The sequence below is a fragment of the Mesoplodon densirostris genome, chromosome 2 (genome assembly GCF_025265405.1).
Source record: "Mesoplodon densirostris isolate mMesDen1 chromosome 2, mMesDen1 primary haplotype, whole genome shotgun sequence".
NCBI classification, from domain to species: Eukaryota; Metazoa; Chordata; class Mammalia; order Artiodactyla; family Ziphiidae; genus Mesoplodon; species Mesoplodon densirostris.
This window is the reverse complement of record NC_082662.1, coordinates 111,602,774-111,630,737: the sequence shown is the minus strand read 5'-3', so window position 1 is coordinate 111,630,737 and position 27,964 is coordinate 111,602,774. Positions and strand designations below refer to the sequence as shown.

Sequence of the window (27,964 nt, the reverse complement as noted above, 5' to 3'; positions counted from 1 at the left end):
TTTCTGAAGTACGCGATAAGTCTGCACTCCTCTAACAGGGCACCCACGCCCGCCTGCCACACTGCCGCTCTCTGCTCTAGCCCGGGAGCCCCTTCCCCTTATCCAGCAAATTTTACTTCCCTTTCGGCTTCCTTAGCCTCGCAAACGCTGCCTCTTAGGTCCGCCTCCCAAAGATTGGCCCCTCCTCCCACCCGTAAGCTCCTCCCCCCGTCTTCTCCTCCCTCCCCAGCTGCCAAATATCTCTTCCCCGCCCCCTTCTCTATTTCTGAACAGGCATGTTCCAGGCAGCTCACCCGACTCCCTAGATTACTATGGGATCGGTAGGGTCCTGAGCGTCGGAGAAGCAAGAAAGCATAGCCCACGAAGAAGGGCCTGAACTCAGAAGAAAATCGAGATCTGCTGGGGATTTTTTTTTTTTTTTGGTCTTGGTTGTGCGAGGGAGGAAGAGAAAGTTGTGAGGCCCGGTCGAAAGTGAGGCAGCGCGAAGGCCCCCTCAGGCGGCGCCGAGGGCAGCCCCGGCAGCCGGGGCCTGGTGCAGCCGCCGCGGCCGCTGTCAGGGAAGCGCAGGCAGCCAATGGAACCCGGGAGCCGCTGCTGCTGCTGAGGCGGCGGTGTCGGCAGGCCGACCCCGACCGCCCGCACCCCCTCCGCCGGGGTCCCCCGGAGGTGAGCTCCTCCTACCCCGTGAGTGCCCCCTGCCCTGTGTGTGAAGGGGTCCCTCTCCCACCCTGTCCCGCACAGCGTCCCCCGCCCCCACACCTGGGTTTGACTACAAAACTGCCCTCCCGGTGGCAGCTGCACCCTGGGTTCCTTCTCCACCCTTTCTTCCCAAGCCTGGGGTCCTCCTCTGCTTTTTGGCTTCCTCTTCTGTTTAGCTCCTCCCTCTGCCCGGGGATTCCCCCCTCCCTCACTCTTATCCCTGTTGCCTCCGTCCCGAATTATTTTAAGTCGTCAACCCTTTCCACATCACGACTCCTTTAATAATGTCCATCCTTGTTTGTCTTTCCTCGTTGTCTGTGCTCCAGCCCCGGATCTTTCCCATGGCCTCCGCCTTTACCCCTTTTCCTATTTTGTCCCTTTCCTCCGATGTCTCTATGCCACCCCAGCACTGGGTTCCCTTTTCCCTGATCTAAAGATTGTGGCCCTCTCTTCTCTGCTGCTTCTGATTCCGTTACCTCACTGCCACCCACCCACCCAGCTCCTGGCTTCCAAGAATTGTCTATTCCCTTCTCCTGAAGGGATCTAGGCTCTCACCATCATTCCCAAAGTACTACTTACATTCTCCTTTGACCTTACGCCTTACCCTTCTTCTCTGGAGTGCTTTATGATTCCTGTAACTTTCTTTAACTTCCCTCTACCCTTCCTCAATTCCCCCAACCTCTGGAGATTTGTTCCTGTAGAAGAGAGATCTGACAGTGCCCCTTCCCATTCAGGATTTCCAACTTCGACACCTCCCTCGAGTTTCAAGGGTTTTGCTGATCCTTGTGACACTTGGTTCTGTTTTCCCTATGGTCTTTACGTGTTCTCTGTCATACTCTACCTTTACATACCACTTATTTCGGGATCAGCTAAACCTTGAGCTAAGAAGAAAATGTGTTGGGGGGGGGGAGCCTCAGCTGTCGCAGGCTTTTCTCTGGACAGAAGGGTGTTTCTGAAGGATGGAGCAAGTTTAAAAGAAGTTCCTATCAGATTACACTTTGTTGGAGAACGAACAGTCCTGCATGGGAACTGAATGAGGTTGTGAGAAGTTTTGTTTTGGATTATTTAATTTTAGGCTTGTCTTAAAGGGATCACAGAATAGAGGCTCCTCCCACTCCTAAGAGGAATCAGTTTACTGTCTGTGGCTTCACTAGAATGGTTTTGGTTGATTCCTTAAGAGTTTAGGCCTGGAGTGGGGTTGGTCAGGGGGTAACTGGGGAAAGGAACATGAGACAATGGAAAGAGCTTGTATATTCAGAATCAGGACTCCTGAGTTCAGCATGTGACTTCCTCACCTGACCTTTAGAGTGACTTTTCTTGGGAAAATGGCCCACTCTATAGGCATCAGTGCAGTAATAGGCTTATAGCAGGATGTGGGTTGGGGGGAAAAATGAGACTTAATTATCTGTTTACAAAACATTCTGGGTTCCTCAGACACAAGGTATTTATGAGTAGTGATTTAGTTGTTCTGAGAATTTTCTTTCATTCTGGTCTCTCTGTTGGGCCTTTCTAGTCTTAAAACCATGGGAGTAAATCAGTTTGAAAGACAAGCTCCAGGCCATCTTCTTTCATCTGCCTTGCTTTTTTCCCCCACTGCTGTAAGTTGCTGACCACCTTTGCTGTTCCTCTTGTACTTGAGCCATAACTCCAGATTCTGTAGATGGAAAGTATGTTTGTGGGAAAGTCCTTTGAAGAAACTGGCTGGAAAAGAAACCTTGGAGTGAGTTAGGCCTTAGGAAACTAGTTGCTTCCTTGTATGCCATGTCTCTTGGCCTGCGATAGCGAAGAGAGCATATGAAGTTCCATTCATCTTCCTACTCTACGCCTGTTTGAAAGTAATCGTGCTGCCTCATCCCACTTCTCCCTTTGTCCCCCTCCTCGTTAGCCAGTGTCCAATCTCATAATTCCCCTTTTTAGGAGCAGCTTCACTCCTTGGAAGCACCCCCAAAGAGAAGTCATATTTCCCTTAGTTTCCCTGCTTCCTTCTCAGAGCTGGGTCCACACTGCACAAGAACATGTTTGGTGAATGCCATCTAAAGCAGCAAATTGAGATTCTTTGATTTGGGGAAGAAGTTTGAGAGGGACCTCTCAGTAACTGGCATGAGACAAGAGAGGGCCTAGTTCAAGTGCATTTGGAGCTTGCAGCAGGAAGGAACAATTCAGAGAGAGGTGAGTGTACAGGTTGCTTTCTTTGCCATCTGTCTGTTACAGCAGGGGCTCCCAGAGCTGGCTTGGGCTGTCTGGCTAGAATCTGCTTATACCAGCTCTATAGCCCTGAACAGAATTCTCAGCCTGATTCAATATTGACTTAACTACCCAGAGACCACTGCTCTCCCTACCCTCCTGTTGGTAGCTTGAGAATGCCCTCTCCCCTGATGCCACCCTGCCTTGGGGCCTTGGGTAAGTGTTTACCTGGTTCCTTGTAGGGCTTGAGCCTGTTTGACTGCTCGACTCTTTGTTTCTACAAGGAGAAGGTTGTACTCAATCTCCATTTTTACCGTTAAGGTTAAGGGGGAAAGATGAGCTCAGACCTCCTTAAAGAAAGGTTTGAGTTAAACCTTGAGACGTGAGGAGGAAATTCTCAACCACAGAACAGGCAGCTTAGGATGATTAGGAGTCTCTTTAGAAGAGCAACTTCTTTTAAAAATTACTACTAAAGGCATACATGCATTTGAACAAATCCAATTGTACTTAAAGAGTTTATGATGAAAATCTATACTCCCTTTCCCTTCATCCCTACTCCTAGAGTTAACATCTTAATTATTTCAGTGTTTCTCTCTGACAGTTATTGCCATAGCCTTAGATAAAATGCTTGTGCCTTTGTTTCTTGGTTTATTAATTGTTACAAAAGAAGATTGCACTTTAGAAGATTCACACCTCTTGCTTATATATTGTCATTTTTATTTCTACTGGAAGCCTGTGTAACTTTTTTTTTTTTTTTTTTTTTTTTTTTTGGCTGCGTTGGGTCTCCGTTGCTGCGCTCAGGCTTTCTCCAGTTGCAGTGAGCGGGGGCTACTCTTCTTGCGGTGCGCAGGCTTCTCATCACGGTGGCTTCTCTTGTTGCGGAGCACGGGCTCTAGGCGTGCGAGCTTCAGTAGTTGTGGCACTTAGGCTCAGTAAGTAGTTGTGGTTCATGGGCTCTAGAGTGCAGGCTCAGTAGTTGTGGCGCACAGGCATAGTTGCTCCGCAGCATGTGGGATCTTCCCGGACCAGGGCTCGAACCCGTGTCCCTGCATTGGCAGGCGGATTCTTAACCACTGCACCACCAGGGAAGTCCCCTGTGTAACTTTAAATAACATATTTGAATCTTCTGATCTTTCCCTTAACTTTTAATAGCCTCTCTTAACTATCTACCTTGTAGGATGAAGATACTGGCTCCACTGCTCTTTTTTCCAATTCACATGATCCATCTCAAAGGGGTCTTTTTTTTTTTTTCCAAAGGGATCTTTTAAAAGGAAGTGGAAGAAAATTGAGCTCACGTATCCGCTTGGAGGCAGAACGCTAAATTAGATGATCTCTTACGGGTCATCTATGAAAACACAGAAACACATAAAAACGTGATCTGAAGCAATTGTATTTATCTAGTTCATGGAAAAAGATTTTAAGAAGGGAATGGTGATTAACTGAGTGAGGAAATTGATTTGGGGCCCTTTATATCCTGTCCTACCAGAGAACAACCCACCAGGTCCTTTAACGGAGGCCATGGAGGGTTGTTTGCCTAAAATCTTTTGAGGTGATGAGAGGCGGGAAGCCATGTTAAGTGATAGCATTCCCTCCCCACCAGAGTCTTCTGCAAACATTTACTTAAATGCTCAGTCACAGAACACATGCATATGTACCCTCTCTGTCCTCTTTCACTGCTGCTGTTCTCTGCTTTGCCCTGAACAACCCTCTGATGCTCAGCTGAAGATTCCCTGCATTGCCCAGACATAACGTGTGGAGCCAGTCGGTTTTCAACATGCCCCCCCCCCCCACACACACACCCCTTTCCTAGAGGCCAGCTGCTAGTCTGGGGCGGGTCGGCCTCTTCAGTTCCCTTCCAGTCTCCCTGGAAGGCCAGTTTAGGCTCCCAGCGTGAAATGTGGAGCCTCAGTTGTCTGAATGTCCTTGAGAGCCATAGGAGTCATTTGATCCTAAAGGTTTGGATTTCCTTCTCTCGTGTTTTTCTTGTTCTCTGACTTATAAGGAGAAGGGTGGTGAATACAGAAACTGTTTCTTCCTTTTTCGCTTTCTAGTCCTTTCACTCTCTTTAGAATAGTTACTTATCAAAGCTATGTTTTCTTTGCATTTGAAAATGAATGAATTGATGTTGAAGACCATCTCTGGATTTAGGTTTGGGAGAATCCATTTCTTATTTCTTATTGCCTAAATTGCCAAAACAACCTAAATTTCCTTCAACTCCTCCTTTTCCCCATGACTTGCTTCAGATGCAGGCACTTCCTGAGGCTCAGAAAGGCCAGGAGGGAGGCCTAGCTCCAGTTTGGTAGTTTCTAGTGGCAGAGCTGCCTATACCGGAGAGGAGTTTGGTTTTCCTCCTTCTCTTGACATTGTCTGTTCCCTGGAGAGTAGAGGCTGCCAAATTGGGGACCTGTTCTATTCAGCGGGAAGTCCCCTGAACACTGTGATGTGGGATTTCTAACTGAGCCCTGGAATAAAAGAAATGATGGTCTCCTTTCCTTCCTTCCTGGTGCCAGTAATAATCCCAATTGTGACCATTTCCAAATCTTCTGTGTTTCCTAGTGAAGTCTGAGATGCTGTTTGTGGAGAATGTCTGAACTTCATTTCCCTTGCAAGTTTTGAAAAGTGGATTTTTAGGAGCTTTTGGTGACTTGGAAGTCTCTGGAGTAGAGGGAAAGAGAAAAATGGGCCAAGCAGAGAGAGATTGAGAAAAAAGAGTTGGCTGTATAAAGTGATTGAGGCTGTTGTGTGAGTTTCTAAGCAGACCTAAAAGGTAGTGGTCCCAGTTGAATTTGAGTGACCCTCTGGTGCAGAGTGTCCTACAAAGGTGCGGCAGGGAATGACTAAAGCTTCCTTCTTATTATTCCTGTGCAACCCATAGTTGCGAGTAGAGACAGATCTGCACGGGCAGCCATGCTGGTTCTGCTGCTCAGAGGGCACTGCCTAATTTGGGAGAGAGCATAGTGAAAGAGTTGCCACCTTTTTGCTGATCCCAAGCTCAAAACTGCATCAGAGAAACTAAATTTGGGAATGAACTTCTTGCTTGACAGAGTTGGGAGAAAGATAAGCCAAAGCAGCCATTTTTGATGCTTTCTGAGAACTTGAGTTCCCCATCTGTCTTCCTGCAAAACTTTACTGGTTGACTGCTGGGAGTCAGGGAGCTGTACTATATAATGTTGGGCAAATGAAGGTAACCTTGAGTCTTAACATTTCAGAGGTGCAAGAAGAGGCAGTGGAAGAGTGGCAGTGGAAACCGGGGCTTTGCAGAGTGACTAGAGAATCTGTATCTTGAGCCTCCTTCCACTTACCCAAAGTATATGCACCCAGGTTCACTAGTGTCAAAGCTGATGTCACTGTCGGTTGGAAATTACCTGCATTCCAGCTCCACAGTTGCTTCTGCCTTCCTCTTGCTCATGCTCTTGAGTGTGTCTTAGATGCACTCTATTTGTATTTTTGTGAAGAGGCCTCTGAGTCCATTGCTGACTACAGCCAGACTCCAGAGCTGGGTTGGTCTGACATTAACAGTGTGCCTCTCCCAGTCCTTGCTTTGAAATTTCCTCCTGTTCTGCACTGATTCTCCTGATTTGGATTTGGTGAGGCTCTGAAGAATCATTCTAGAAAGGCAATGGCTTTTATCAACAGTGTTCTCTCACTGACTTTCCTTCTGAGAGTCCCTCCAGAGAGGGATTCTTGGTTATGTGATTCCTGCCCCTCCCTGTTCTTTGGACATTCTAGACACATGAGTTCCAGCCTGATATCTTTTTGCCTTCTCACAGCCCCTCCAGTTCTTGGAGTGTGTGTATGAGAATGGGGAAAGTAGTGTTGGGATAATTGTTTTGGAAGAGTCTCAAGTAACGAGCACTAACTGCAGTTCACTTCCCTTATAAACAACATGTGTGTGTGCACACGCATCGTTTACTAACCTTTTAGGTGATTAGGATTCAACTAGCATTTGTTAAGTACTACTGTGTGCCAGGGACTGTGTTAGATCCTTTTACACACATAAAGTTATTTATTCTACACAGCAACAATAAGAAGTAGATATGTTTTTCCCATTTTGCAGTTGAGGAAACTGAAACTCAGAAGATATGTGGTTTGTATAAGTTTACACATCCTCATAATGGCAGAGCCAGGATTCTGAACCTCAGCCTATTTGACTCCAAGTTCAGGAGTTTTTCCACTATCCTTCAGCTTGCCACAGCACTTGAGAAAGGGAGAATGATGTCATGAAGTCAGACGAACAGAGAAATGGCACACTTCAGCAGGGATGATGGTTGTTTTAGAGCTTTTTCTTCTCAGTGAAGCCGGGTGTGATGCTGGCCCTTATTTCTTGGGAACTTTGAGTCTAAAGGGGAGGTAAGAAAGTATCTGTAACTAGAAAAATACATCAAGATTTTAACACTAAATAAAGGTGAGATGTTCAGGACCAGTGTATGGAGTGTTATATGAGTAAGAAAATACAGTTCAAAGAGGAAAAGGAAAAGGTTATTGGCAGGCATTTAAAGGGAGATATGGAGATAGAAAAGCATTTGAAGAGTTGGGGACAAGGGAATTAAAACCAGAATTGCTTCCCAGTCTACCTGAAGAATTTGTAAACCTATATGAACAAAACACATGTAAAGCAGCATTCTGCAAATACAAGTTAAGAATAGAGGCTAAGCTGAGTAACTAAGTGCAGAAGGAATGAAGAGTAATGTAGCAATCAGAAGTGGAGAGAGGTAGTCAGGGAAAGCTTCCTGGGAGGAGAGGTCTTTTCATCTGATTTTGAATGAGTCCAGGAAGACATAAAGAAGGGAGGTGCTAGGGAAGGTTTCATGATGAAGGGAAGACCTGAGGATGGCACCACTAACCAGTGTGTGTACGTGTCTCCCTTTCTGTTCCTTTCTCCCTCCCTCCTTCCTTCCGTAGCCTGGAAGCTTGAAGTCTGGCTGTGGCCATGGGAGACACGGTAGTGGAGCCTGCCCTGCTGAAGCCAACTTCTGAGCCCACTCCTGGCCCATCAGGGAACAATGGGGGCTCCTTGCTAAGTGTCATCACGGAGGGGGTCGGGGAACTATCAGTGATAGACCCTGAGGTGGCCCAGAAGGCCTGCCAGGAGGTGCTGGAGAAAGTCAAGCTTTTGCATGGAGGTGTGGCCATCTCTATCAGAGGCACCCCACTGGAGTTGGTCAATGGGGATGGTGTGGACAGTGAGATCCGTTGCCTGGATGATCCATCCTCCCAGATAAGGGAGGAGGAAGATGAGATGGGGGCCACGGTGGCCTCGGGCACAGCCAAGGGAGCAAGAAGGCGGCGGCAGAACAACTCAGCCAAACAGTCTTGGCTGCTGAGGCTGTTTGAGTCGAAACTATTTGACATCTCCATGGCCATTTCATACCTGTATAACTCCAAGGAGCCCGGAGTGCAAGCGTACATCGGCAACCGGCTCTTCTGCTTTCGTAATGAGGATGTGGACTTCTATTTGCCCCAGTTGCTTAACATGTACATTCACATGGATGAGGACGTGGGTGATGCCATCAAGCCCTATATCGTCCACCGTTGCCGCCAGAGCATTAACTTTTCTCTCCAGTGTGCCCTGTTGCTGGGGGCCTACTCTTCAGACATGCACATTTCCACTCAACGACACTCCCGCGGGACCAAGCTACGGAAGCTGATCCTCTCAGATGAGCTGAAGCCAGCTCACCGAAAGAGGGAGCTGCCCTCCTTGAGCCCAGCCCCTGACACAGGGCTGTCTCCCTCTAAAAGGACTCACCAGCGCTCTAAGTCAGATGCCACCGCCAGCATAAGTCTCAGCAGCAACCTGAAACGAACAGCCAGCAATCCTAAAGTGGAGAATGAGGATGAGGTAAAATTCCCGGGAGGGACAGGGGTAAGCAAGGTGGCATGGAGACAGGATGTCTGACATAGGGTTACTCTGTCCTTTTCTCTCCGTCCCTCTGTTTCATTTCATCGATAAAAGCATGGAATGTTAGAATGGAAAAAGACTTTAGAATTCATGTATTCCAGCTGCCTCATTTTACAAAGGAAGAACTTGGAGACCCAGAGAGATAAAGTGACTTTCCTCAGGTCATATAGCTAACAGCAAGGCTGATACTCCTGACCCTGTCCAATGTGTTTTTCCTAAACTGCACTTCCATTCTCTTACTGAGAACTGTGGCAGAGACCCTCCCCAGCCTGACTTGAAACCTGGGATATCTACCAGGACCTCTCAGAGCAGCAACCATGGGGGAGGAGAAGGGACCCTGTGTGTGAATTTTGTGTGTGCTGCGGGAGGGGAGATGTTAAGTGGAACCTCAGCTTCATCCTCCTAGCCACTCCTCATAATCCCTCTCCCCCACTCCCTGAAGATCCTGCTGTTTGTTGACATAAGGGTAAGGTTCATTCCCTATCATTGAGGCATCTGCAGAATGCCCTCCCCCCCGCCTTTCCTTGGGGGAAAGGATGTCTTGCTTGTTTTTTTCCCATATCATTTGGGAGAAGCACAAAAGGAAGAGGGAAGCAGTCCTGGTAATAGAGTAAATCTTGGGCATACCCAGTGTCTAGTCAAGGATCTGAAACCTAAAGAAGAGAAAGCAGCAGTCAGGGTATCCCATTTAGGATATAGAGCAGGGATGAGATAAGCACATCAGTAGGTTATACCCACCTTTCATTCCATATCTGGACAGACAGCAGGGGAAGTTGCTCGGTGGACAACCAGTAGTATCAGAGACCTGATGTCCCAGCCAGACAATGGTGTCCCCGTCCCCACCCCACCCCTGACTCACCACCAGCCACGCTCCCATCCTGGCTGCCAGCCTAGCCGAGAAAAGAAGGGAGAAAAGAACGAGGAATTTGCGTTGTTGGAAAATGCATATAGTTGTGCTGGCATCTGCCTCTGTGGGGCACATAACCCACTCACGTTTTTGATACAAAGGGACTTCTTTCAACTAGAGAGAGGTCAGAGTGACTAGGGAAGGGAAAAGGCAAGAGCAGGGGAGACTACAGAGCCTGGTCTCTCTGGAAATTGGGTATTTTATTGTGAGAATAATAGTGAAGCTAAAGGAACTAACATTTATTGAGCACTTACTACGTGCCAAGCATCATGTCAAATACTTTACATTTAATCCTCACAACAACCCTAAGAGACAGGTATTATTTTACCATTGAGGAAACAGCTTAGAGCGGTTAGATGATTTGCCCCAGGTCTCTCAACCAGTGCATATCAGACCAGGCCTCAGCTGTCGGAGTACATATGGGGAAGAACAGCCTAAGCCTTAGCCATGAAGGTTTCCACATCCATGCACAGGCAGAGCCCAAGTGTTCTCAGAACCAGAATAGACCATTTTCATTTCTGGTTGAGCTTGGCAGGGCGGCCTAGGGTCATGAAGGGAGGCTGTTGCACAGCAAGAAGAATCATCCAGAGCCGGTGGGACTAAGGTCGTGAAGTGTTTGGGAGCTCCTCCTCTTGGGGTATCAGAGGGAGCCTGTATCAGTATGAGTGGGAGCAGCTGCAAGTGAATCCCTTGGTGCCTCTTGGCTTTTCTCTGCAGGCATTTTGTAGTTCTTATCTTAGGACCAGAAAAACAGGCCTCTGGCTTTTCTTACTCTGTGTTGGTCCTCAGTCCCTCTTCCTTGCATCTGACTCCTGTCTAGGATGGGATTTGGGGTGATGCTGAGACACAGGTATTCTGTGAGTGCTTAAATCCTCTAGGTTGGCTTCTCCAGCTGCCATTCTTCCCAACCTGGCTCCTTTATCTTGGGTCAATAGATCCAGGAAAGGAAGGAGATACCACGTCCCCAGGCACTTCCAAGTTATCTGATGCTGGCAGAAAGAGACACCTGAATCCACTGTGGCTCCTCAGGAAATGTGAGAGTGAGAGTCACCAGGAGTCTGAGCATTGGAGTCTTCAGCACAGAGGTCTCTCCAAACCCCTTTGGCATTTTGAGAATACATCTTTCAAGGCCTTTGTCTCCCAAATACCAAGGGAATTGTTTTTCTTTCTTTCTAATACTCCTTCTCCCCATCATGCAACATTTATTCACTCAACATATAGCTCCTGAGCTTGTATACTGTGTGGAGCCCTGCACTAGAGGCAGTGGAGGATGAAGGGTAAAATGCTGTCCTTCACTCCAGGAACTTACAAGGTTGTATGGAGATCGCATTAACTAGGAAATTGTTTACTTTGTGGCTCTTGATTTTGTATCCTGAAAATTTACTGAATTTATTAGTTCTAACAGTTTCTTGGTGGAGCTTGTGACTCTTGAAATGTTGATTCCTGCATATGAGGAGGAAGTATACAGCTTCCTAAAACAAAACATAATTATCTCAGGTCTGAGCAGAGATTCCAGAAGGAGAGACACACCGCTCCCCATCTCTCACTTTCCTGTGGGTTCGGAGTTTAATCCTACCCTCCTGCCACCAGTAGGGAAGCTCAGGAGGGTGAAGAGAGGCCTCAAAGAAAAGGCCCAGGTGCTCATACAAGTCTCTTCCTGCCTGGGGTATCCCTACAGAGTTCTTCTCTGCCCAGATCTCACAGAAGGTTGTTTTCTTTTAATGAGGAATCCTTTACACTCTCCCCTACATTCAGAGGGCTCTAGCGCTGATTCCTTCCATCTCCCACCATTCTCCACCCTTCCAAGCCCACTCCTTCAAAGCAGTTTCTATCAGCCTAGTCAGGGAGCTCTGTTCAGGCAGTTTTGCAGTTGTAACCAAATGGTAAATATTCTGGCATAGGGTTGGGGGTGCAGGGGGCAGTAATTTAGCTGCTAGCCCCACACTGCACATAATGACACTTGTAGATCAGCTTTGTCTTCTCAGGGCAATAACCTTTGTACAGAGAAATATGCTGCATATCACACTGTAAGCTGCAGCAGGCCTTTCAGCCTAATAGAGTGTGATGTCAGCTTCTTGGCCTCAAGCTTTTCTCCTTGGAGCTGACTCAGTTTGAGTGACTCAAGCCTACAGAGTAGGAGAGCGGAGCAGGTCATGATATACCTCCCTTCCCCCAAAGCTGTTAATGAGTCAGGACAGTCCTGTCTGTAGGAGAGTCAGCTGGAGCGTGGCTCATGGAACCAATATCCTGCCTGCTGTTCCTTCCCCACCCAGCTCATGAGTAAAAATTGAACCAGTAAGTCACCATAGCCTCTAGCATCCTCGCTGCCTCAATTCTCCCTCCCACCCCTGCCCAAAGCAGTTGTTCAGCTTCACTTCTCCCTCAAAGTGCCCCTCTCCCTAGGTTCTTCAAAGAAAGACCTGACTAGAGGACCTTCAGCTAGAATAGAACTTAAACCGTGGAATTGAATTAAGTAGTTGCTTCAAACGCGGATTGCAGAGTAGCTCAGTGACCACTGTCCTCCTGCCCTGGGAGTTCCCGGGACTTTGTCTCTCAAGTCCAGGCCCCTCCCTTGCTGCACATTTGTGCACACATATTGCCCCTTCTTCCTGCTCTGGGAGACCCTGGTGGACAGAACCCAGGATGGGCCTGTGCACGAGCTGCAGCAGAGCCGCTGAATGAGCTTCAGTACTGGCCCTTTCCCCTGTTTTTCTTACAGACACCAGTAAGACATAGGAATGGGGTGAGGTTTAGCTAAATCCCCTGGGCTGGGACTAGGACAGCTGCTGCTGCTCAGCTTTCTCAGTTGGATTCAGCTGGTACCTGGCTCCCCAACTTACGTCAAAAAAATTGTAATTTATTGAGTATCATGTGAAATACCCTGATAGGAAGCCTACAGAAGTTTGGTAGGTAAGAAAGTTATTCATCCTTAACTCCCAGCAGCATCCAGCCCAGAAATTTCATGCTCATGGGTCCATGGTATCCCTTGTCACATGATTGAAGGTTGGGATTAGGTTTCCCAGGGTGATAATGAGGCTGATTCGAGAGGAGAGGCACCCGGCACTGAGAGCTGAGCTCTTCTGCTTCCTCCTCGACGCTTCCAAGAAGCTGGAGGAACATGGCATTTCCAGCGTGGGGGCCCTGAAGCTTGTTAAGTCTCTCGATGGTGGTCTCCATGGAGAAGGGGTTGGTTGAGAGCATGTGAGTGGATGAAGAGAAAGCAGGGAAGCTTGGCAGCGCGGTTACCTCCCTGAGGGATCCAGCTTTAGGATTTGTCCCAGAAGGAAGACTTGTGCAGGCAAGAATAGAAGGGAAGAAAGTGGAAAGCAGAGGACAGTTGTCTCTTCAACCTTTCTGACCTCAAGGTTTGCACTAGCTTTCCAGCATCTTCCACAAGTGTCAAGATTCTGGGCAAGTGGCATTTGTGGGTTGACTTTCTTTCATTAAAGCAGAAAGGTAGAGCTACACAAGAGAAGCAGTTATGATCCAAGTTGGAGCTAAATTCTTTGCCTTTGTCTCTCTCCCTTCCCTCTCCGCCCCCTCCTTCTCCCCTTTGCCCTTTGGCCCTTTCCCAGGAGCTCTCCTCCAGCACCGAGAGTATTGATATTTCATTCAGTTCCGTAAGTGGGGCCAGGCTGGGACTGGGTGGCAGGCTCCCCCCATGGCCGCATTTCCTCTCCGTCCCCAGGTCTTCTGAGTCCCCAGGCCAAGGCTGGAGTTAAAAGGTGCCTTTTCTTCCTGGGACATCAGCTCCTCCCTCCCAGGCCTCCCAGACCTGGAGGAGCCCCCTGCTGTTTATTGCCAGTGCTCTGAGCCCAGGCTGAGTGGGGCTCAGCTGATCCTTCTCCCAGAGACATCTGGGATGCAGTGCAACTCAGCCCCCAGCTCCTGGGTCTCTAGAGCAAACAGCTGGGAGAGAGGTAGAATTTATCCCTGGATTGGAGCCAAAAACTGCTTGGCAGGAAACCCTGAGGATCCTGTTTCTCCCACCCAGAACCCTTTCCCCACGGCTTCTGCCATCAGACCATCAAATACTTATTCAGTGTCTTCCAAATGCTAGGCCCTGTGCTGGGTGAGCTGACCCGAAAAGCAAACAGGATTTGGCCTGAAGGAAAGTTTTGCCTCCCCACAGCCAGTTTTCTTTTTAACTTCAACCACATTTCTTCCAGGTCTGAGTTCTTCCCTTTCCCAGCTCACGGCCCACGATGTTCCTTAATCCTCATTCTCCTTTCTTGTTCCCTCTGAACTAACCCCTGACCCTCTGGTCCCACAGGGTCTCGGACCTTGTTGCTGGGCAGAGACGTGAGAGGAAATGCTGGACCCTCTGGGAGTTTGGATGATTTTATTACACTTTATTTTTGATTTGTCTACACAATCAGTTTGTTCTGTGCTGATCCCCTTTCAGTCATGATTCCTATCTCCTCCCATGTGGCAGTGCCTCTCTCTCGAGGCCTGGGGTCATATTTCCAACATGCTGACGTAACTTAGGGGCCCCCGACCCAAATGCTGAATTGAGGATGGGAAGGAATTCTGTTGTTTCTAATCTGAGATAATTATGAATTGTTTGGGGTGGAGGGTCCTTGGGACCATGACCATTTGCCACCTGAGTGGATGGATTAGGGGATAAGGATGAACAAAGGAGTGAGTCTCCAAATTTCCTTTTCCTTTCTTTCTCTTTCTCTATTAAACCACTGGGATATTTCCAGGGACCATAGAGGTCTGGTTCTATTGTCTTACTGTCTTTATCTCTTCAACTGTGCCTCCCAAAGCATTCCTGACTGATTCAGACTCCCTGTTTTTCATTATTGTATGGGGACCTGAGCCAGCCCCCTGTGGGGTAGAGGCTGAGAGATGAGCTGTCCCTTTGAACCCTGGCTCTGTACACATGCAGAGGTGGGCATGGTACTGCCCAGCTTTCAAAAGTTCTTTTTTGCAGTGTGAGGGAATGAGGGTAGAAATTCTCACTCAGGAAACTAAGCAAGACACACAGAGAGGGAGAGAAGCCTGCTGAGTGAAATACTACTGTTTCTATAAGAGGAAGAGATACTGTTCTTATCTAGGTGAGGAGAGATGGAACGGGGTGGCTATCCTGATAAAATGCCCCTTACGGTAGAAGGACTTAGGCTGGGAAGAGAGCCCTTCTTCCTGTCTAGCTGAGTCCATCTTTTTCCCCACCCCCGCCTTACTCCCCAGACTGACTTTGCCCTTTCTGAGAATGAAGTGCCCAGCGTGAGCAGCCAAGCTCACAGGAGGGAGCTAATATGGGGAGCCTAGTCCCTGAGAGGTAGGGGAAGAGGATCCAAGGAGGATTCACTGAAAAAGACAGGTCTTCAGGGCCATCATCAGGGGCTGAAAGGAGCTGTTGTTTTCTCCACCCACCTGCCCACCCCTACCTCCCTCCATCTGCTTTTTCTTTTCCCACTGATTGTTCCCTCATTAGTGCAAAGTCAGCTCATCCTTCCCTCATCCCCTGCATGTGCATTGACCCTTTGTGAGAGATTGTGGGGTGGACAGGGGGATGCCGTGGAAAGCAACAAAAGTCACTTATAGATTGAGTCCTCCTTTGAAAGGGGAGATACTGACTCGCCGTTCCCCTCCTTAGTCTTGTGGGCCCTGGCGGACACCCAGCCCAAGCATCCAGGTGGGGAGAGGGACAGCCTCATTCTTGAGATGGGTGAAGCACTTCAGGTGTAAGCAGCATTTCTCTCTGGGTCCCTGGCTAACCTCCTTGGATGTCATCCCCCCACCCATCTGGAAGCCTTGGGACAGTTCCTCAGAAACTCAAGTCCAAGAGAAGAGGGGTGCACCTGGTGACCTGGATTCACACATCCCCCCCTTACCCTCAAGAAATAGCCTGTGGAGAAGGACTGTGCTGGCTTTTCCACCTGTTCCCAATTCAAGTTGACAGGGGTGGGCGGGATCTCCTACAAGGGCCTAAAGGTAGCTCCTTCCCTGGAGTTCTAGAGACACTGAGACTCCTGCCCTGCATGGCCAGGAGTGACTGGGCCACTTTTTTCTATGGTTTCTTCACCATCTTCTACTTCACCCCAACCCCCTGTAGCCCGTCAGACTGGCTCCCGAGCGAGAATTCATCAAGTCCCTGATGGCGATTGGCAAGCGGCTGGCCACGCTCCCCACCAAGGAACAGAAAACACAGCGGCTGATCTCAGAGCTCTCCCTGCTCAACCATAAGCTCCCTGCCCGAGTCTGGCTGCCCACTGCTGGTTTTGACCACCACGTGGTCCGCGTGCCCCACACCCAGGCTGTTGTCCTCAACTCTAAGGACAAGGTAGGTGGGCTCTGGCCCAAACCATACCCCTCATCTGACTACTCCTGTCGTTGTCCAGGGTGTGTGTATGTGCCCAGGGGTGCCCCACCAGCATCCTAGACTCCCTCCGTAGCTCACGTGCACGTGTCAGCCTTGACTTCACCTGAGTACTGTTGTGATTCCGAGGGCCCTCCTGTCCCCCTTCTTGGGCTTTGTTTTTCTGGATCAAAGAGGCCTGGTCTTTTCAGCTTGCCTCTTGCCATGTCTTAGGAGAGAGCCGCTCTTCTCCGCTCCTCACAGTCCTTTTGGTAGCTCTTCTCCAGCCCTTCTATAACTCTTAGGCTTTCCAGGTACAGCAACAATGAGAGTAGAGAAATCTTTGTTTCTAAGACCTTTTCTGATCACAGTGGGCAGGGAGAAGGAGAGAATTAGCTAAATTAGTCTGCTGGTTGAAATGAGCACTAATGGTTCAGATTTTTTTCCCAGAAGACGCATTGAAGATTAGAATCCTGCTTGGAACGATGCCCAACTTTTTCCCACTCGTTTTGTCTGTTTTTAGGACAAGCCCACAGAGGCATTCAGGCCTCTTTGAATGGGTGGTAATTGATGATTTGGAATGGTTTTGCCCGGGTGCATCATCTATACATTTTGAAGCTGAGCTGAAACATTTTAAAGACCTGCGTACTCTCTCAGCCAGATTCTTTTTTTTTTTTAAGACAGTGATGTAACAGTTTTATTTTAAAATATCAATATTTGCATGACACCAGAAAGTATATACTTTGGCAACTAACTTCCCATGAAAACTTTTAGCTGTCAACTTAAAACTGAGGGGATACATGATTTTTCAAAATACTTTTAGGAAGTACATAAGCAGAATAGCGTGTGGACCACTGCTTTACAAGACTGTGTCCTGTTCAGTTTGGGGGACACCTCTTGTAGTAGAACCACCTGGGGAAGGTGGATGCCTTTTTTAAAATGCAGATTCCTGGGCTCCAGCCCCAGACTGAGTTACTAGATTTGAGTTGGGCCCCAAGTAAGTCAGTTTTCAACATGCACCCCAGGTGGTTCTCATGCAAACCAACATTTAAGAAGCACTACTTCAGGGGAAAACATTAGTATTTTAGCCATGGCTGAAGAGGGAAACACCTCAGGTATGTTTTTAATTAAGGAGAGAACTAAAAGACGTTAAGAATTGGAGCTCACAAAGTAGCAGCACCCATAAGATAAGTTCCTGCCCTAAATATGGCATTCCTGGTGTCAGGGGACCGATAGATTCAGGTTGGAGCAGGAGTGGGCAGCAGGAAGAACCGTGTTAGCAGAGTTGAGGGTTGGGGGGAACAGTGGTGGAGGTAAGTTGCAAATACTGTTCTCACTTACCTGCAGGCTCCCTACCTGATCTACGTGGAAGTCCTCGAATGTGAAAACTTCGACACCACCAACGTCCCCGCCCGGATCCCAGAGAACCGAATTCGTAGCACCCGGTCTGTAGAGAACCTGCCCGAATGTGGCATCACCCACGAGCAGCGGGCAGGCAGCTTCAGCACTGTGCCCAACTATGACAACGATGATGAGGCCTGGTCGGTGGATGACATAGGCGAGCTGCAGGTGGAGGTGAGGGAGCTCCAAGGGCACAGCACCTATTCTGGAACTTTCAATGTATTTAAGACAACCCGACACACCCTGAGGCAGGCTGAAGCAAGTACCCAAATGAGTGCCATAGGTAGTGACAGGTGTGAGAGGGGACAGCTCTGAACAGCTCTGGTCTGGAACAGATTCAAGTGGAGCTCGTTTTCCTGCAAGAAGAATTTGGGCTTACTGTAAGAAGGAACTTCTAAGCCCAGGGGAGTGTGAAAAATTTAATCAAAATATACATTGAACACCTACGATATAAAGTTGTCTTAGGAACGCAGAGAAGAATCAGTCATACATTCATTCATTCAAGGAATGTTTATGGAGGGCCTTTGTGCCAGCCCTGAGTGCTGTGTGCTAGTAAACAAGGCTTGGCCCCTGCCTGCAAGGGGCTTATGACCTAATAGGAGAGGGAACGAGGCCAGTCAGCAGGTAGGTGTAGTGAGGTGTGATCCAGGTTGTGCTGGAGAGGATGGGGTGTCATGGGAGCACCTGAGGGTGGAGGTAGCACTTATTCCAGACTTGGGGTGGGACATGCCCCAAAAGATTTCCTGGAGGAAATAATATCTCAGCTGAGGCCTGAAGGTAGGTAGGAATTAGCTGTACAGAGTATTCCAGGCAGAGGAGCCAGCAAATGCAAAGACTGGAAGACATGAGAGAGCTTGGCCCATTTTAAGAATAGAAAGAAATTTTGTGTGGCTGTGATGTGTGGTCGTGAGATGAGGAGGTGGTGAAGAATGAGGCTGGAGAGGCCGTCATGGGCCAGATTGTAAGCTGTGGAAAGAAACTTGGATTTTGTTCTGGGGTTGTAGGGATCCAGAGCAGGATTTTATTAGAGCTGTAGCACAACCAGATTTCACTTTGTGAAAAGGCAGACTCTGTACTTGAGCTTACAGTCCAAATGGGGAGACTGGATGCAGACATTTAAGAAAAAAATCTGTGTGTAAGATACACAACAAGGCAATGTGCAGTAAGTGATCAATGGGGTTAAGGAGAAATGCACTTGTACAAAGGAAAGAGTAAAGAAGGGACTTGATACGGACCATGGGGTCTGGTAGAATATAGTTAGAGAGAGATGGGGAGATAAGACTGAATGACTTAAGTTGAAGAAATTGCTCAGAGGAACCTAGCCTGGAGAGGGTCTTTTCTGGACCCTAAGGGAGAATGCATCCCTGGCCTTGGGGAGCTCTCAATATAAGCCTGAAAGTTCAGCTTTCTGTGATGGTCATGGCAGTGGTTTGCAAACTTGAGTGTGTTAGAAGTCTTCTGGAGAACTTGTTAGAAATTCAGACTTCCAGATCCTATTCCCAGTAATTCTAATTCAGATTGATGGTGAGGTTTGGGATCTACGTTTTAGCAGCATTCCAGGTAATTCTGATGCAGGTAGTTGACACATTGAAAAACACTGCTAGAGGATCTGTGGGGGGGGTGGCTAGGCAGTTTGGGGTCCAAGTGGTCAGGATGGTGCGTAACCAGGGGAGGCTTTTTGGAGCAGGGTTTGGAAGGGAGCGCTGATCGTGTCGTGGACATAGCAGCACGCAGGGTGATCTGAGGAGGAGGTGAAAGAGGCAAGCCCTGTGCTCAGCGCTTCTGACCTGCAGTCCCCTGCTCTCCCCAGCTCCCTGAAGTGCACACCAACAGCTGTGACAACATCTCCCAGTTCTCCGTGGACAGCATCACCAGCCAGGAGAGCAAGGAGCCTGTGTTCATTGCAGCAGGCGACATCCGGTATGGCCAGACCATGTTGCCCGTCATTCATCCCTCTCTTAGGCACTGCCTTTCTCTCTGTCCGCTTCCTCTCTGTCAGCCTGTGTCTTTCCCTCTTCTCTCTCCTTACTCTGTCCTTGTCCTGAGACCACCAAACTTGAGGCATTGAAGGTGTGGGTTGAGAAATTAGTGGACTACTACAGAAAGAAGTTAAATTTTAAAAGGACTCCAAAGGAATGAAAGCACCAGAGGAAGGAATTACAACGGCATTTCCCAGAGTGGGTCTGAGGACACACGTGTCAGAATCCAGGGAGAGGGAGGAGATCTTGTTGGAAATGCAGATGCGGGAGCCACACCTGTTCTGAATGCAGAATCTTGGTAGGAGAATGGGCAGGGCCTGGTAATCTGCATTGAACATGATTACAAACCACCAGATTAGCAAAAAGATATCAGTGGTGTGTTTCCTTCCGTGAGTCTTTCTCAGCCCAGGTTTCTATCTCTGTGTGCCCAGAATCAAGGAATCAGTGCAGGAAATGCTGGCATAGACAGGGACACGAGGATCTGGGGTAACTCCTCCAAGCAAATGATATAGTTTCTTCCTGCTAGACGGCGCCTTTCGGAGCAGCTGGCTCACACCCCCACAGCCTTCAAACGAGACCCAGAAGACCCTTCTGCAGTTGCTCTCAAAGAGCCCTGGCAGGAGAAAGTGCGGTGAGTTGGGTGGGGTCCACCATCCATACTGTCTCTCAGCTCACCACCCGCCGGCAAAATCCATCAGGCCCCCAGGCGGAGGTCTGGGTCCTTACCTTGTGAGGAGTTTGATTTGGATTTTTGATAGAAGCCTTGTCTCTGTCCTCAACCTGGCATCACCCTTTGATACCTTTTTGCTTCTCTTCACAGGCGCATTAGAGAGGGCTCCCCCTATGGCCATCTCCCCAACTGGCGGCTCCTGTCAGTCATTGTCAAGTGTGGGGATGACCTTCGGCAGGAGCTGCTGGCCTTCCAGGTGTTGAAGCAACTGCAGGTAAGAGAAGGGAGGGAGAAAGAAGGGAAACTCAGCCCATCTGCAGCCCACCTGAGGTGATCACGCAGGTCCTTCTGCAGGGAGCTCTGCTGGGGACCATCTTCCTGCCCAGGTCTAAGTTGGATTTATGTTAAGCTAAGCTGGTGCTCCTACCAGGAAGTACAGCCCCGGGAGCGGCTCCACAGCGACCTCTTGTGGCCCTTTTGTGACTGGCACCTGTTCTGATCACTGATCGGAACTCCCAACTGATTTGCAGCAAGTGGGTTGCAGTGGGCTGAGATGTCAATCCCCCTGACCCCCAGGTTAGTTGCCTACAAGCAACTTCACCTGTTTAATCAGTTCTTTATATAAATATTTTCATTTTCTGGAGAAACTTTTCTCTGACCCTAAATCCTTTTTGGTCTTTTCCCCTGTTCTTTCAACTTGGGTTAATAGCTCCCACTCACCCAGCTTGGGAGGTGACAGCAAGGTTTCCTCTTCTCCCTCCCTTTTTTGGATATCTCTCTATGAGATACCTTTTCTCACATGCCACCCTGTGTCTTGTCAGACCCTGGACTTGCTTTCAAAACTTCCTGGTTCTCAGTGGGATCAGGGGGTTTTACTCACTTGGTGGCCTAGAATTCAAGGCCACTAAGGATGGGAACTGTCCAAGGTTGGGGACAGAGGGGATTTTAGCCTCCTCCCCCCACTTAGAGAGAGTCACAATGCCTCTGTGTTTCCTCACAGTCCATTTGGGAACAGGAGCGAGTACCCCTGTGGATCAAGCCATACAAGATTCTTGTGATTTCGGCCGACAGTGGCATGATTGAACCAGTGGTCAATGCTGTGTCTATCCACCAGGTGAAGAAACAGTCACAGCTCTCCTTGCTCGATTACTTCCTGCAGGAGCATGGCAGTTACACTACTGAGGCATTCCTCAGTGCTCAGCGCAATTTTGTGCAGAGTTGTGCTGGCTACTGCTTGGTCTGCTACCTGCTGCAAGTCAAAGACAGGTAGGTGAATTCCTGTCCCTCGTCCTAACCTTTCCTTCAGGGTTCCCTCTGGCCCTTCATTTATTCATCACGACCTTCCATTGCCAAAATGTAAAGGTGAAACAACATATTTTAAGCAGAGACAGACACGTTCATGTGCCATTAAGGCTAGGAGGCAGACTGACAAGTATCAGGGTAAGGGCCAAAGAAGTGAAGGATTCATGGGAGGAGCAAGGGTTTGAGCAAGCAGGGTCTTGAAGGACGAATGAGAATGAGGACAGAGAAAGCTGTGGGGGAAGGATGTCCCAGGCAGAGGAAACTGCTCGAGGTGATTAAAGCTTGGGCCACACTGCATGGCACAGTAGTAGCAGTGATGTCAGATAAGTTGAGGCCAGATTAGTGGGGCCTTCATTATGAGGCTGAGGAGTTTTATTCTGCAGGCAGAGGGAGTGCCGTGATCCAGTCTGTGTTGAGTGAATGCGCCCTTTGGCACCGCGGGTGATGTTGGATGTAAGTGGGCCTTTGCAGTGAAGCTAGAGGTAGTGAGGCCTGGCCTGAGGGCAGTGGTGGTGACTGACAGCAGAAAGGCGCAGATGGTTGTGAGACACGGTGGACACAGAGTTGAAACTCCCAGCCCTACACGCTCCTCCTCGTTCCAACATACGATTTCCAAAACTCTTACGTATCTGTTGTTTTGCCCAGAGCTGTCATTTCTCTCGATATCATGTGACCTTTATGAAGCTCAGCTTCGCATGTAGATGAACAACATACCATACAAAGATAATTACACCCTTGAGGCTCTGCTTTTTAAGACCGTCTCCAGACAGTGACTCAGGGTCAATACCTAGAATGCTCCTGTGAGTTGTGCCTCTCCGAGGGCATAGGGCAGCTGTCCTGGGAAAGCACTCATTCAGTGGCCTGTGCTTCCAGTGTTACGGCAGCACATTAAGATCAGCTAAACAGAGCCACTTATCAGAAATCTAGCATCTATTAAATGCCTATGATGGCCTAACATTCTTTTTTTTTTTTTAATTGAAGTATAGTTGATTTGCAATATTGTGTTAGTTTCAGGTGTATAGCAAAGTGATTCAGGTATACACACACACACATACACACACACATTCTTTTTCAGATTCTTTTCCATTATAGTTTTATACAAGATATTGACTACACTTCCTTGTGCTATACAGTAAATCCTTGTTGTTTATTTTATTTTTTTAAATTAATTTATTTTATTTGGCTGCATTGGGTCCTCATTGCTGCCTGCGGGCTTTCTTTTAGTTGCAGCGAGCAGGGGCTACTCTTCACTTCGGTGTGTGGGCTTCTCAATGTGGTGGCTTCTCTTGTTGCAGGGCACGGGCTCTAGGTGTGTGGGCTTCTCAATGTGGTGGCTTCTCTTGTTGCAGAGCATGGGCTCTAGGTGCATGGGCTTCAGTAGTTCTGGCACCCGGGCTCAGTAGTTGTGGCAGGCAGGCTCTAGAGCGCAGGCTCAGTAGTTGTGGCGCATGGGCTTAGTTGCTTCTGTGGCATGTGGGATCTTCCCAGACCAGGGCTCGAACACGTATCCCCTGCACTGGCAGGCGGATTCTTAACCACTGCACCACCAGGAAAGCCCTTGTTTATTTTATGTATGGTAGTGTGTATCTGTTAATCTCATACTCCTAATTTATTGCCCCCTTCCCCTTTGGTAATCATAAGTTTGTTTTCTGTGTCTATGAGTCTGTTTCTGTTCTGTGAATAAATTCATTTGTATTAGTTTTTTAGATTCCACATAGAAGTGATACCACATAATATTTGTCTTTCTGACTTACTTCATTTAGTATGATGATCTCTAGGTCCATCCCTGTTGCTGCAGATGGCATTATTTCATTCTTTTTTGTGGCTGAGTAATATTCCATTGTGTGTGTGTGTGTGTGTGTGTGTGTGTGTACATACACACATACACACCACATCTTATTTATCCATTGATCTGTTGATGGACATTTAGGTTGCTTCCTTGCCTTGGCTATTGTAAATAATGCTGCAGTGAACATTGAGGTGCATGTATCCTTTTTTTTAATTAATTAATTTATTTTTGGCTGCGTTGGGCCTTCGTTGCTGAGCGTGGGCTTTCTCTAGTTGCTGCGAGTGGGGGCTACTCTTTGTTGCGGTGCGTGGGCTTCTCATTGCGGTGGCTTCTCTTTGTTGTGGAACACGGGCTCTAGGGTGTGCGGACTTCAGTAGTTGTGGCACACAGGCTCAGTAGTTGTGGCATGCAGGGTCAGTAGTTGTGGCACACGGGCTTAGTTGCTCCACGGCATGTGGGATCTTCCTGGACCAGGGATTGAACCCGTGTCCCCTGCTTTGGCAGGCGGATTCTTAACCACTGTGCCACCAGGGAAGTCCTAATTTTAGTTTTTTAAGGAACCTCCATACTGTTTTCCATAGTGGCTCCACCAATTTACATTCCCTTTTCTCCACACCCTCTCCAGCATTTATTATTTGTAGACTTTTTGATGATGGCCATTCTGACTGGTATGAGGTGTTACCTCATTTTGGTTTTGACTTGCATTTCTCTAATAATTAGCAATGTTGAGCATCTTTTCACAGGCCTGTTTGGCCTGACATTCTTATATTGAAACCAGATGAAAATGCTGTCAGACAGGTGTTTCCTCAGGAGGGAAATAAGGGTCAGGGAACTTTCAGAACCTGTGCTCCTTCCACCCTGCCAGCCTTACAGATAAAGCCAGCAGAGGCTTTGCATTTGAGGACTGAGGGGAAATGTCATTATTTATAAGGAATCTGGTTGCAAGCTTTAGACTGTCCCTAAAGAGTCAGCATTTGGAACCCAGGGCCCAGAGAGCCTGGAGCCTGAACCCCTGGGTTGAGTAAGTGGAGGCAGGGAAGCAGGTGCTAGTCAGGCCTCTGGGCTTTTCCTTAGGAGACTAATATATTTGGAAGATGGGAGTCCATCCTTTAAAAGGGGGAGAGGGGGGCAGGCAGCTGGTTAACCTTTCATAACTCAAAAAAGAGTAGATATAGTCAAGTCATGAATGGACTCATCCACTGGAGAGAAGTGGCAGCGGTGAAGGGGGCCCCAAGCGGGAAGCAGTTGAAGGTCTCCTTAACTGCTTCAGAATGAGTTCCCCGTAGCTTTGCGGCTGGAGCCAACTCCAGCACTTAAGGAGAGAGTGAAACTGCCTCTCACTGGCCTGGGACCTTGGACAAGTCAGTCAGTTTTCCTCTCATGGCCTCTGTTTCCTCACCTCTCACCTGTAAAATGAGAGGCTGGACTAGGACATCTAGAACTTTCTGGCTTTCAAGACTGTGTGTGTTGCTAAACTTGTCATGCTTTCCCAGAGGGGGAAGGACTCGGGTGGGACTGGGTTCTCCCTCTGTCCCGTCTTTTGGCCAGTCAGACCAACCCCAGAGAAGGTGGCCTCAGACCGTGAGCACTTAGCCTAACAAAGCCTCTGTTGACACTGAGGAGGTCTGTTATGGGCCAGGCCTCACATGCTTTGCATGTTAATTGTTCCTCTTTCGACTGGCCATTCATGTGGGAATCACAGAGACCTAGGATTTATCTCCCTTTAACTGTTCTTCCAGCAGCTAGCCTGTAGGAATTGCCTCCTGAGAATTTTTTTACATAAGTGGTTTTACCAGATAGTTAACACTGACTCCTCGAAGCCCCAGACCATTTCACATTTAAACTCCACTCAGCCTGGGATCTCTGCTCCCTTCCGGTGGGGTGGGGTTTCTGATCTGCAATGGGCCGATAGGAATTACAAACAGAACACAGGTAATTAGGTTGTGACTGGAGGCCTCCCCCTAAGCCAAGTGCTTGGCCTCTGTAACAGCTGGTTGGCGCGCAGAGGCCTTCTTTCCTAGCTTCCCAGTTCTCTGCTAGATTGGGATTGGCTTGGGTGCTTAGAATCACAATTACCGGGAAATTTGGATCATCTTAACCTATTTTATTAAGCTGTTAATGATAGCAAGTGAGGCCCCACAGGCTTTGTTAGCAGTTTCCTTTTCTGATTTCCTTTCTTCTCACTGCTAGCTTTGGGTTCTAGGAGGCTGGACCCAGAGTTACAGGCAGCGGGAGACGTGGCGGGGCCCCTGCCTGGTGCCCTGGGGCCAGTGTGTCGCAGCTGGAAGCTCCCACCTCCGTGGGACTTACTGCTGCCTCTCCCTCTGCTCCGCCCCCTCCTCAGGCACAATGGGAACATCCTGTTGGACGCAGAAGGCCACATCATCCACATCGACTTTGGCTTCATCCTGTCCAGCTCACCCCGAAACCTGGGCTTTGAGACATCAGCCTTTAAGCTGACCACAGAGTTTGTAGACGTGAGTCAGGAAGGAGAGGTGCCTCACTGTGTTCTTTCTGTCGTGGGATGGGGAGCTGACGGGCTCCCCCCAAATGGGGACAAACAGAACAGAAATGGCCATAAGTCAGGGTGAGGTTGGATGTCCTGGGAGGCTTCCTGCCTGATAAGAGTTGGGGAAGTAACGGAATTTGGCACGTTGGCCCAAGGGAGGAAGTCCTGACGCTGAGCCCCTTTGCGCACACAGCTCTCTCCTCTCCTCCCAGGTGATGGGCGGCCTGGATGGCGACATGTTCAACTACTACAAGATGCTGATGCTGCAGGGGCTGATTGCTGCTCGGAAACACATGGATAAAGTGGTGCAGATCGTGGAGATCATGCAGCAAGGTGGGGCTGGGGAGAAGCCAGGCGTTTGGCGATAGGGCGGTACCCATAGTGCCCTGGGATTCCCACTTACGTTGGGGCCCTGGGGCATGGAACCTCCAGAAAGTTGATTACTACACCTCAGGACTGGGGGTGGGGCCTCCCAGAGGGTTTCCAGCTCTGGTCCGGTGCCCCCGTTTTCTCCTCCCGCACATTCCTCCCGATTCCTCACAGAGCTAGTCCTGGGGGTGGGAGGGCGAGGCGGCAGAAAACTACCTCCCAGGTGCGTTCAGAGAAAGGACAGCCCTGTCTCCAGCCTCCTGGTCCCGTCTCATCTCCCCACCCCTCGTTTAACTTCCATCGCTCGGCTCTTCACCAGCTCAGGTGTTTGCAGCCACTGGCCTTTGACCTCTGATTGCCCTCTCCTCAGACCCCTTCCCTGTCCTGACACTCAGCCCTTCTGCTCTTGAGCCGAGACGGGTTCCTCTCTCATCTTTATCTACTTTCACTGCTGTTTCCTCACGGCCTTGCCATCTACAGTCTTTTGTCCAGGATCCCTGGGTCCTCGTCCCCACTCCCTCAAGGCTGTGGTGTCCACCCGGTCTGAGCTGCCAGTCTCCTCCTCCCCATCCCTGCCCCCACCCCACAGGCTGTCGCTGTTGCTCAGGAGCATCCCCGTCTGGCCCCGTGATGACGGTGGCCCAGGTCATCTGTGAGTGTCAGACGTAGCATAGGCAGAGGCCTGCAAGCAGATGAGTGCCCAGTTCAGGGCCCATTCCCTAGACGCTTCCCAGCCCTCCCTCTGGGTCCTAAGGCTGCTCCCTCCGCCCTTACTGGGGGAGATGTGTTGGCCCTCTGCCCTCGTGCCCTCACCTAGAGGGGCTTAGGATTGTGGGACAAAGGGCTCAAGAAGGGCCTCCTGCCAATTCTCCCTTCTGTGCCCAAGCAGAACTGCATCCACACTGTCAGGGATCTGAGGTGGGAGGGAAGGGGCACCTTAGATAGCCCGGCTCTGCACTGGCTGTGGCGGCTGTTACCTTGCCGCTCCCTCCTTTCCATCCGTGACCCTGTTTGCTTGCTGCTGCCCCCAGGTTCTCAGCTTCCTTGCTTCCATGGCTCCAGTACCATCCGCAACCTCAAGGAGAGGTTCCACATGAGCATGACTGAGGAGCAGCTCCAGCTGCTGGTGGAGCAGATGGTGGACGGCAGCATGCGGTCCATCACCACCAAACTCTACGATGGCTTCCAGTACCTCACCAACGGCATCATGTGACACCTCCTTCTCAGGCCCCGGAGCAGTGGGGGATGCAGGGGACCCTCCCTGGGAAGGCCCATGTCAGAGAAACCCTAAACCAGGAAGCCCCACCCACCCAGCCATCCACCAAGGGAAATGCAAGGCAAGAAATAGAGGATCATGTGGTAACTGTAGAGCTTGCCGGGGGGTTGGGAGAACCAGCTGTGGGGTCCAGACTTGGGGCTTCCCTACCGCCCCCCACCAGCTGTGCCAGTATTACCAGCTGGCAGACTCCAGGGCTCACGCCCTCCAGAGAACAGAAGTGATCAATGTGAGGGACACTGGGGCCTGCCTTCTCCTCACTAGGATTCGAGAGGTTCTTTCCGCAGGCCATCCTCTTAATGTGTCCTGGGTCCCAGGAAGGAGAAAAGAGTAGGTTCTTGGTACTAAGGACTCGATCCTGTGGTTGGCCTTTGGCCATGCTGCTGCCCGACTCTGTCGCCTCCCAGGGACTGCCCCCCTAGCCCGAGTTCCCCTTGGTAGGTGGGCTTTGGCATAGGGTCCTGCACTTGCTGAGGTTCCCCATCCCAGGAGTGAGGAAGGGAATGATCACAGCCCCTCCGGTCTGAGGGTATTGGCCTAGCCGTGGGGAATTCCTTGCCCTTATCCCTTCCCCACACCCAGGGAACTAGCTCTCAATTTTTTATTTTTCATTTTTGTTTGAAATAAAGTCCTTAGTTAGCCATCTGTGTCATTTCTGAGTTGTATTTTTCTTTCA

General features: G+C 49.3%; 1 protein-coding gene across 6 annotated transcripts; it reads left to right on the top strand.

Annotated features, from left to right (window-relative positions):
* The first annotated feature begins 279 nt into the window (after nucleotides 1-279).
* Nucleotides 280-27,933, top strand: PI4KB (phosphatidylinositol 4-kinase beta). 6 transcript variants are annotated; one of them, XM_060090523.1, is made up of 14 exons: nucleotides 280-666; nucleotides 2,690-2,868; nucleotides 3,685-3,815; nucleotides 7,786-8,722; nucleotides 13,265-13,309; nucleotides 15,751-15,978; nucleotides 17,341-17,568; nucleotides 19,205-19,314; nucleotides 19,900-20,004; nucleotides 20,194-20,317; nucleotides 21,044-21,309; nucleotides 25,479-25,611; nucleotides 25,856-25,976; nucleotides 27,044-27,933. In XM_060090523.1, the coding sequence occupies exons 4-14, from the start codon at nucleotides 7,814-7,816 to the stop codon at nucleotides 27,223-27,225; spliced, it is 2,451 nt and encodes an 816-aa protein (XP_059946506.1). In that variant the 5' UTR covers nucleotides 280-666; nucleotides 2,690-2,868; nucleotides 3,685-3,815; nucleotides 7,786-7,813; the 3' UTR covers nucleotides 27,226-27,933. The 6 variants fall into 6 exon arrangements, with proteins under 6 accessions (XP_059946506.1, XP_059946505.1, XP_059946504.1 ...); XM_060090522.1 differs by lacking the exon at nucleotides 3,685-3,815; XM_060090521.1 differs by lacking the exons at nucleotides 2,690-2,868; nucleotides 3,685-3,815.
* The last annotated feature ends 31 nt before the right edge of the window (nucleotides 27,934-27,964 follow it).

Bases quoted from the DNA above. Each gene is read 5' to 3' on its own strand.
- PI4KB (XM_060090521.1), top strand. From the start codon at position 7,814: ATGGGAGACACGGTAGTGGAGCCTGCCCTGCTGAAGCCAACTTCTGAG. The intron at 8,723-13,264 runs GTAAAATTCCCG...GCCCTTTCCCAG, and splicing joins AAGTGGAGAATGAGGATGAG to GAGCTCTCCTCCAGCACCGA. The intron at 13,310-15,750 runs GTAAGTGGGGCC...AACCCCCTGTAG, and splicing joins TTGATATTTCATTCAGTTCC to CCCGTCAGACTGGCTCCCGA.